Source organism: Saccoglossus kowalevskii, chromosome 10 (genome assembly GCF_978046115.1).
Source record: "Saccoglossus kowalevskii chromosome 10, keSacKowa6.1, whole genome shotgun sequence".
Taxonomy (NCBI): Eukaryota; Metazoa; Hemichordata; class Enteropneusta; family Harrimaniidae; genus Saccoglossus; species Saccoglossus kowalevskii.
Genome location: NC_140650.1, coordinates 37,100,149 through 37,111,090, shown reverse-complemented (window position 1 = coordinate 37,111,090; position 10,942 = coordinate 37,100,149). Strand labels below are relative to the sequence as shown.

General features: G+C 40.8%; 1 protein-coding gene across 1 annotated transcript; it reads left to right on the top strand.

The window, feature by feature from the left end:
- Nucleotides 1-1,362: 1,362 nt before the first annotated feature.
- On the top strand, nucleotides 1,363-6,284 carry LOC146738041 (uncharacterized). The gene is made up of 2 exons (XM_085504692.1): nucleotides 1,363-1,946; nucleotides 2,198-6,284. The coding sequence occupies exons 1-2, from the start codon at nucleotides 1,363-1,365 to the stop codon at nucleotides 6,282-6,284; spliced, it is 4,671 nt and encodes a 1,556-aa protein (XP_085360818.1).
- Nucleotides 6,285-10,942: the final 4,658 nt, after the last annotated feature.

Genomic DNA, 10,942 nt, shown 5'->3' with positions numbered 1-10,942 from the left:
CCGTCTTCTCTCGCGTTCCTGTGCACGTCGCTTCAAATTTAGAACGAAACATGCCAGCAGCAGAAATAGAACCTCGCGCGTGTCATCCATTTTTCGTTCGTAAATAGCGGCTTACCAAAGGTCATCGACTAATGGCACCCCTTAGCCCGTGCTAACGACTGGCCCTCCCTGTGCGTGGACGCAGTTGGGTCTAGCCAAAATGCAAATATGCTAGATAAGCCTAAATCAGCTTAAAGATAGACAGTATCTGTATAATGCTGTTTTAATGGTTACGTAATCATTTTTTACTAAATCTCCGGCTGAGCAACATTCTGTTATACGCGTCTCTCGTACACTGTAAACATGAAGATACTTCATTTCCCGTTTTGTGAGCGCGTCGACAAGTCCCTGTTTCAACACGGTGAGTAATATTTTTTTGCTTAACGAAAAATTTTTGGCGAATCTTATACTGGCAATAACCATGCAAAAATAGAGTTACTATGATATTAGCAAGGGGTTCCATTGGGATATAGTGAGGAGTATTACACTATCGGTTAGAACAAGTTCGTTGTGATTTCTGGGGAAATATTGTGGAGACTGTTAGTCTGACCTAATTAGACACCCACTGATGTTGCCACACCCACAGTTATTTCAACCAATCACATCCCGGTGTTATTATTAGTAGTTTGTTTGTTGTTTCATTGTAACTTACATGTAATCGAGTGAAGTGAATAAGCAGTTGAGTTATTGTTACCACACGGTGAACTTGTCTTCTCGATCTCTCTCCGGGTTTCTACCCACAACCAACTCAACTCACATGCCCATGCGCACATTTGGTGCCGAGACCAGGATCAACGTACTTTGGAGGAAATTCTACAACGCATAGAAACATGGCAGAACGAGTTAAACATTCTGCAAGTAGAAGAGGACACCGTGCTCAAATGACGAGACAGTTACAAAAAGCCACTGACATCATGTCCAAAGATGACCCATTGACGCAACATGAAAAAGACGTTCTCATCGCAACGCATGAAGATATTACATCAAGATTGGAGCAGATCAGAGCATTGGATGAAGAAATTCTCAAAAGAGCCGACGAAACAGAGTTCGACAATCTATTTCTTGATGCAGACAACTACGTCATTGATATCAAAGAAAGAATCGTGGAGATAAGGAACTTCATCCAACGCGCCGATACACCAACAACGCCAACAACACAGACATCATCTGAAATGTCAAGCACGTCGTTCACAAGTAACAACTCAGCGTCCAGAAGACGAACTGTAAATCTACCTAAACTAGATCTCGAAGAATTTTCAGGTGATATTCTTTCTTGGCAAAGTTTTTATCGACACGTTTGAAGCAGCTATAGACAAGGACGACATGTTGGATGAGGTAAATAAGTTTCAATACCTACGAGCACATGTAAAGGGAGAAGCGGCTAAAGTAATCGAGGGATTGCAACTGACAAACGAGAACTACAAACACGCCTTAGAATTACTAAAACGACGTTACGGACTGAAACATAAAATACGAAATGCATATATGAAAGCACTTTGGGAATTGCCAAAACCGTCTAATGACTTATCCTCACTAAAGTTTTTCTACGACAACATGGAGAGTTACAGAAGAGGCTTAGAAGCACTTGGGAAGAGCGAAGACTCGTACGGAGATTTCCTCATACCTATCATCCTAGAAAAACTTCCAGGAAATTTCCGTCGAATCATCACTCGCGACCATGGAACCGACGATTGGTCATTTAAAAATCTACGTGAATCTGTGTGTAAGGAGATCGAAGCAATGGAGGCTGGCAAAATCTCTAACAATTCCGTATCGTCTTTCGCCTACAACGAATCGCCTATGCGTAATGTACAGTTCTCTGCTCAAGCACTTCACACCAACACAAAAACTCGCAAACCAGATTGTGTTTTCTGCAGTAATTCACATCGTCCCTTCGATTGCACAACGTAACCGACCATATGCAACGCTTCGAGATCATCAAAACGAAAGGACTATGTTTTAATTGTTTAAGCAAAGGACACTCTTCGCGATCTTGTCAATCTGTCTTTAAATGTCGGAAATGCGACAGCAAACACCACACTACGATTCATCATGCGTTCAAACAATCGCCAAAACTATCGAAACCAGACACTTCAAGCAATACCAACAGCTAGAAAATTCACGCTAATTCTGTGTCAACCGACCTTCAATCAACTAGCGGCAACGTACTTCTCAAAACGGCGATTACTCAAGTCTACTCGGATAAAGCATCAGCCGACGCAACAATCCTATTTGACGAAGGAGCTACAAGATCGTTTATCTCTGAGAAATTAGCGGAACATTTACACCTGACGCCAGACGGACAAACATCGGTCCAAATCTCCACCTTTGGCAATAAGAAATCTGCGCCGAAAAGGCTCAATTACGTAACGTTGACGGTAAAAACAACATGGGGGCCCGATATATCAATATCTACGTTAATTGTTCCTGAAATCTGCAATCCAATTAACAATCATATTTGTCCAGCTGTACTGAATTTACCGCACATCAAAGGACTCCAGCTAGCGCATCCTGCTGTAAACCATAAATATTTGAACATATCTCTTTTGATTGGTGCCGATCATTATTGGTCATTCGTGGGCGACAAAACCATCAAAGGCAACGGGCCGACCGCTGTTTCATCTCGTTTGGGTTACCTACTCTCTGGACCAACGTCACGTGATGCGTCATTCCCAACTGACGTCACCAGCTTTCACGTGAACGCATATTCACCAACTGACGATCCCGTAACTAAACTCTGGGATTTTGACACCATTGGCATTCGTGAACCTGCCAACACGGACTCTACTGATGACAAGGCAGACGAATTCGAAACGTTTTGCGAACAGAATATCGAACAACGCGACAAACAATACTTTGCCCGACTTCCCTGGAAAGAAAATCACCCGGTATTACCAACAAATAGGCGGATCGTCGAAAAACGAACACGTCATATGGTACGTAAGCTTCCATCCGATTTACTTCCTGTTTACGACCGTATTATAAAGGAGCAAGAACACCGTGGGTTTATTGAACGACTGGACTCCGATAATCCGAATCAAGGGCACTACCTTCCTCACCATGCCGTCAAAAAGGACTCCCCCACTACACCAATTAGGATTGTCTATGATTGCAGCTGCAATACTTGTCAAACTCCGAGTCTTAACGACTGTCTCGATAAGGGTCCCATGTTACTTAATAATTTAGCAGGTATATTGCTAAGATTCCGTACGCATCCGATAGCCTTGGTCAGTGATTTGGAGAAAGCATTTTTACACGTGGCTCTTCATGAAGAGGACAGAGAATTTACAAAGTTTCTATGGCTTTCGGATCCGACCGACACAGAAAGTGACTTTATTGTCTTCCGTTTCTCATCTGTTCTTTTTGGATCAGTCGCCAGCCCCGCCATTTTAAATGCTGTTATTCGAAAACACCTACAAATGTTTGACACTAACACCGCCAGGGATCTACGCGAAAGTATATATGTCGACAACGTTCTAAGTGGTGCAAAGAATGACGTCGATGCTATTTCGTACTACAACGACGCCAACGATTTGACTACTTCCGCTGGGTTCAATCTCCGTTCGCGGTCAACAAACAGTTCTCTATTGCAAGACATCGCTAGGAAGGACGGAGTTTTACTCGATGACAATAACCCAACATTACTTGGTATGAAGTGGAATACAAATACAGATACTATCGGCTACAAATCGTACGAACACCAACCTACCGAGAAGATAACTAAACGAGAAATTGTTAGACGTACGAATGGTTTGTTTGATCCACTCGGACTATTAAATCCGGTTCATGTAAAAGCCAAAATATTCATACAGGCATTATGGAAGGAGAATCTTGAATGGGATAAAGAACTGCCGACACATTTAACGAACACTTGGTCGAAAATTGAAACGGACTTACGAAATGCATCTAATATCACCGTTCCACGCCTGTACACTAACGCCGAGGAAACGAACTCTTATAAACTCGTATGCTTTGTGGACAGCAGCACTAAAGCGTATGGTGCATCTGTCTATCTTGTATCAAACACATCGGCAAATCTAGTCATGGCCAAATCCCGAGTTGCACCAGTGAAAGACATCACCCTACCACGACTGGAACTTATGGCAGCTGTGTTAGGAACAAGACTTACAAAATTCGTTGAAAACCAACTATCTGCACGCCTTCATATTGAGGAGAAAATTCTCTTCTCGGACAGTCAAATTGTATTAAGCTGGATTAACAGCAAAGCTAAATTACCGGCATTCGTCAGACATCGCATCGAGGAAATTAAATCGTTTTCATTCAGGTACTATCGATACATTCCAACAACTCAAAACCCCGCCGATCTTTTGACAAGAGGAATAACTACAGAGCAGCTCAACAATTCTAAACTTTGGTGGCATGGCCCGAAATGCGTACATAACAACGTTCTGAATAAGGAAACCCCAACATGTACAACTGATGAACAGATCGAGCTTCACGATTCTACTGAAAACGCTGACAAAGTCAACACTGACATCATCGGTCAAACCAATGCTGGTTTGGACACTGTCAGTACTACCGGCATTGGTCAAATTGTTGATGTAAATCGATACAACTCTTTACAAAAGTTAAATCGTATTACCGCGCTTGTTTTAAGGTTCGTCGATAACATCAAAAAACCTGCACAATCTCGAAATCTGAATGAGTTAGCAGCGAACGAAATCGCGCAGGCACAATCAAAATGGGTAGTATATGTACAGAAGATGCGTTATCAAAAAGAACGTGAATTCCTACAAGTTGAAAATAACAAAGCCTCGCCTTTAATTCGACAACTTCGTTTATTTATTGATAAACAACACGTCATCCGCTGTGGTGGTCGTCTACACAATGCGCCCATTGGAGACAATGCTAAGTTTCCAATTTTAATACCTCCTGATCACCAGTTTACGAATTTACTAGTTCGTGATGCCCATGAAAGATCACTACATTCCGGACTACAAAGTACTGTCACGTTATTACGTCAAACATACTGGATTACAAGGATTAGAGCTACCGTCAAGGCGTTACTACGGAAATGTGTAATATGCAAACGTGTTACCGGACGTTCTTACATGAAACCAATCACCGCCCCTCTGCCTAACTATCGCACCCAGAAATCTGAACCCTTTCAGGTTTGTGGCATTGATTTCACTGGTGAACTTTACGTTAAACGGGAAAATGGCGGCGAGAGAAAATGTTACATATGTCTCTTCACGTGTGCTAATACCAGAGCAATACACTTGGAATTGGTTCAAGATTTATCAACCGATAGTTTTCTCCGCGCTTTTCGACGTTTTGCGGCGCGCAGATCTCTGCCTACACGAATCGTTTCCGACAACGCCACGACCTACTTATCCGCCGCTAAGGAAATTAACGATCTGTTCAACGACCCGCAAGTAAAAGCCTTCCTTGCAAACCATCACATTCAGTGGACATTCATTCCAAAACGCGCTCCTTGGTGGGGAGGTTTCTATGAACGCATGATTGGTATGACAAAGAACACGTTAAAGAAAGTACTTCGTCGCGCATTCGTCACAATGGATGAAATGAATACTATATTGTGCGAAATAGAAACAACAATAAACAACCGTCCGATAACTTATGTTTATGGTGACGACGCAGAGGCGACTCCCCTCACCCCAGCTCACTTACTCCATGGCCGTACGTTGAACACATTGCCACATGTAACTATCGACATGGAGGAACTCATCGATCCGACGTACGAAACAAAGGAAACTCTCCATAAACGTGCCACGAAGCTCAGTGAAACTATGGATCGACTTTGGAAAAAATGGGAGTTAGAATATTTATCAGCACTCCGAGAACGACATGAACGACAAAAAACCGGGAAATTAACAAACGCGATCAAGTCTGGAGACGTTGTACTTGTACATTCAGACAACAAGAAACGTACGTTATGGGATTTAGCCGTGGTCGAGTCTCTTATAACAGGAAACGACGGTATAACTCGCGCTGCAAATATCAGAACGCGTAACGGTAAAACAAATCGTCCTATTGTGAAACTATATCCTATTGAAGTCTCTACGGATAATATGCAATGCTTGGACACTGATAATATACAAATCTTGGACACTGATAACAATAGACATATTAACGATTCTAATGACACACTGTCACGTACTGCTAATGTTATTTCTAATCGGCCTCCACGGCGTGAGGCGAACATCAGAGCCCGACAAAGAATTAGGGATTGGATTAATGACTGGTCAGGTCCTACTTCTTAAATCGAACATTTTGATGACTTGATTTGTGCTAGTTACCGTTTAATTTTAAATTGTTTAGTTCGTATTCTTTTTGTGAACATCAACGTTGTTATTCTATTATTCGCTTATATTTTTTATGTTTTATTCGATTTTCTAGTGATTTGTTCGTTACTACAATGCATGTACATGTAGTATTTATTTCTGCCGCCGGGAGTAATGTGGAGACTGTTAGTCTGACCTAATTAGACACCCACTGATGTTGCCACACCCACAGTTATTTCAACCAATCACATCCCGGTGTTATTATTAGTAGTTTGTTTGTTGTTTCATTGTAACTTACATGTAATCGAGTGAAGTGAATAAGCAGTTGAGTTATTGTTACCGCACGGTGAACTTGTCTTCTCGATCTCTCTCCGGGTTTCTACCCACAACCGACTCAACTCACGTGCCCATGCGCACAAATATCGAACCGAAGGCTTACTAACCGATGAGATTTATTCGTGTGTTTTTTTTTTTAAAAAGAAGAAGAAATCTTTAATTCTAATCTGTTTTGTTATATACTGTACTTCGTGTAACGTGAACACAACTACTGTTACATGTCAATATTTGTGTAAACAGAAATTGTAGGGTAGCAGGATGTAGCATAATACTTAAGTCGTAGAGACTACATATGGTTAGGCATCTGTTCTTCTCATCTATGCCGTCAAAGAAATAACACATTTTCCGACAAATATCAAATGCTCATACTGAATTTATGAATACAGTTAGCAATCATAAAGAAAATATCCTTACACTATCAAAACAGCTAATTTTTTCAGAAATTTTAAGTTCGAGAGATTTAGCGGGGTCAAATCCATGATAAATTATCCCGATCTGATTCATCCTCCCCTTTATACCGACAACGGATTCTGGCGGTGAAGTGAGCAGCCTATCACAAGTGTTTAATTTTGACCAATCACAGTTCGGCCTCGTTTTGCCGCCTATATTTGAAACTACGTAGTTTACGTCTAAATTTGTTTCCTTTCACGTTCGCACAGAGGGTATAAATACCCATGATTTCAGTTAACGTTCATGTATTACGAGTTGCCTCAGTACTCTATGTCAGTTTACTCTGTATTGCAATTAACCAATACTGTGTTTTTCCTACCGTAAACTACGTTCGTGTGTCTCTCTGGCATTTATAATTGCCTTTAGCGTGAGCAGTAGTATATCCACATACTACTCTCCCACGAGAGATGGGTTCATTGTCAATAGTGCTAGTAAATTTATTGACAGCATATTATTTTACTATAAGCAATTTTACTTAGACTTTAGTCTTTTATGTATTTTTTGTTTGTTTCGTGTGTGTACTTGTGTTTTATTATATTTAATGTCTTTTGACCACAGATAATGTACCTAAATATATTATTTAGTGTTAATTAACATATACTATTTAACATCCGGTACTTTTCAAAGCTATGACGTTTCACTTTCTGATCACATTCGTATACGCCATTGTACATAGCTATTCAGCTGCCCAACATTGTGTATTACTAGTATAAACTCAACTTTTATATGCACAACGTGCTTTTCAGAACTTGGGTTAACATTATGTGTTTGACCCTCAGAAATCTGACAGTGGGAGCCCAATTGCGTTAAAGTACCGTCACGCTTCATCGATCATAAGCCCCTTTCCGAGTATAAGCCCATCCCTCTATGTTTAGACATTTATCGAGTTGAGGGCATTCGCGATTATAAGCCCAGGGTGTTTTTACTGGGCGTCGACGATATTCTTTAAAATATGCATGTAAAATGCGTGTTTCATTTCATAATAATCGCGATTGGTACGGTAGTTTGGTTCGTGATTTTATGAGAAAACTCGCATTAATTTCAGAGTGCGTGGCGAACGAACACAACGTGGTTAGCATCCTTTCTATTCTGACATTCACTCAAGGTCAGTGGCGGATCCAGAGGAGGGGGGGGGGTGTCATGCCCCCCCCCCCAACGCATGACGATTCATATCATCTTGATTACGCACAGCTTCTCTGCGATTTACGCTCCGTATATCTTAAGCGAAGCTTGGACCCCCCCCCCCCCCCAATAATTTGTGCTGGATCCGCCACTGCTCAGGGTGAACCCCGATGTTGCAGTACTGAAGTAATCCATATTTCTTTAAGTAGTAGCTTTTGAAAAGCAAAATAACGTGATGGTTCTTGGACATGGTTTTACTTAATCGTGTACTTTGAAACTATCGCGAAAGGGGTGTGAACGATGTGACCTTTTGGCGACCGTGAAAGGTGTTTCAATACTTCCTCCACACGGTTACTATTAACCGTGGTTTACATTTCGGAAATTGCGAATCGCCAGTTTTTAGGGAAAAAAACCCGTTTTTTTCATAGAAATCAGTGATACAGATCGCATTTTAACATTGCAGTAATTCATTTCCGCATTGCGTTAAAAAAAAATCATCGTCAATAATCGGAAAATTTCGTCATTACGACACAGCATTTTGATTGGTTAATGAAAGAGTACTTTCCATGGTCAAAGGAAGTTGTTTCAAGTCAAATCATGGTGAAAATTGCTTTGCGTCGAGAGTTTGCGTACGATCGAAAACATCTCAAAAGGAAGATGACGATAAAGATCTTGCCTTCGACTGTTTTCTCACAGTTCCTACCCATTATTACACCATAAATTCAAACGGTATGTAAATCGTATTGTAATAATATTGATTCCGAAGCATACCTCATATTTCATCAAACATAACCAGTGCCGCTTCCTCAATAGAAATCTCCATCAAACCCCTTGTTGCATGTTTATCTGAGAATCCAACGCAACAACAGCTGCTTCGGATTGTGGTCCAGTAATTAATAAATTAGTGCGGCCAGGTGGGTCCGTTGATAGAGCTCTAACACGTTAGCATAAGGCACACGCATAAGGCGTAAGGAAACCATAAAAGACTGTATTTAAATCGGACTTTAATAGTAAAAAAAATACATATGAAACATAATACGTAGTAAGCGTTTCGTTAGAATAAAACGGTTGTATACAACATGGAGGTAAAATTAGTATGGATACAATTAGTATTGTTTTAGCCTTGGTGACATCAATGGTGACATTAACCGGGCTGTCAAAAACTGCCACGAGCACGCCAAAAAAGTAGACAAGACAGAAAACTGACATTTATTATGAAATCTAACTTAACATTAACTTAACATACAAAGCATGGTTAATAACAAAAATTTTCCATTTGTTACAATTCTTTGACCATAGAAAACTTGGTGGTGCAAGCAAGTTGAGAACACGTACTATCCAAGCGAAGGTTCGGCTGCGGCTGTGTGGTGTCGGGCGCAATAAACACGCAGACGACAGGTTCAGAGTACAAGCAATGTTTACTTGTTTGTAATAACAGAACTCACAAAGATGGCAGCCTTGTCCCAGAATCCCATCTGTTGCTAAGCAACCCAACTGATGGCGGGAATATGGCCATGCAAAGTACGATATATGTTTATACTATTAATGCTCAGACACAACATAATTCCCCCTCACGGAAAAGATGCATAATCATAAGTATAAACATACAATGAATGAAAAAACGATATTAAAGTTCGACAAGAGTTCAAAATCTCAAACGTGCAACAGTTTAAATCCTTTTAACTGCATTAACAAACTAATGTTCTATAGATACAGTTCTTATGCTTATGAAAGTACATAGTCTCTCAAATATGCTGGCATACGTGTTATTCGTACTGGACGACTTTCGCGTGTAGGTAAGTTGTTAGCATTTGTAACTACTGGACGATGTTCTGGGTTTATCATTAAGTGTTCGCTAGGGAGTTCAGGTGGGAGTACAGATGAATCATGTCTATGCGAATGTACACATCTTCTGGCACTCCATGCTGTACCATTGTCAAGTCTAAATGAAGTTTCTTAACAATGCGATGCGGCTCAGAAAATGTAGAGGAGAGCTTATGGCTGCGATTTGGATGTTTAACTCTCACCCAGTCTCCTACATTCAGATTGGTGGATCTAGCGTGATGACGTTGATCTGTGTAAGACTTGATTTTTGCTTGACGTTGTTCTATTTCTGACTTCATAGCTGGAATGTCTGTTTGTGCATTACAGACGGTGGTAGTAAGTGGTTTTAGTTTATCAAGTGGTAGATGCATTTGACGATTGAGCATAAGTTGTGAAGGTGACTTATGAGTAAGAGCATGTGGTGTAGCCCTATAGTTCTGTAGTATTGTACGAACTGAATCTGCGAATTCTTTCCCTCCGACAAATTCGTTTTCAAACCCTCTTTCAGGCATTTATTGAATCGTTCCACCCCACCGTTGCTTTGGGGGTTATATAATGATGTTAGATTATGTTTGATACCATGTGATTGTAGATAATTTTCAAACTCGTCTGAGGTAAACTGAGGTTCGTTGTCAGTAGTGATGACTTCTGGAAATCCCCATCGAGTGAAAAGTTCTTCAAGAATCTTAATAACTGCTGTAGATGTGACCATTCCTGTTGTTGCCACTTCAGGCCATTTAGAATGTAGGTCGTGTACTACAACTAAGAAACGTTGACTATGTGGTGCTATGACTATCTCACCAAATATATCTATTTGTATAGAGTTCCATGGTTCTGTCAGCCATGGCGTTGGTTGAAGTGGTGGTTGTTTTGGTCTAGTTGACTTGCCACTGATAGCGCAAGGC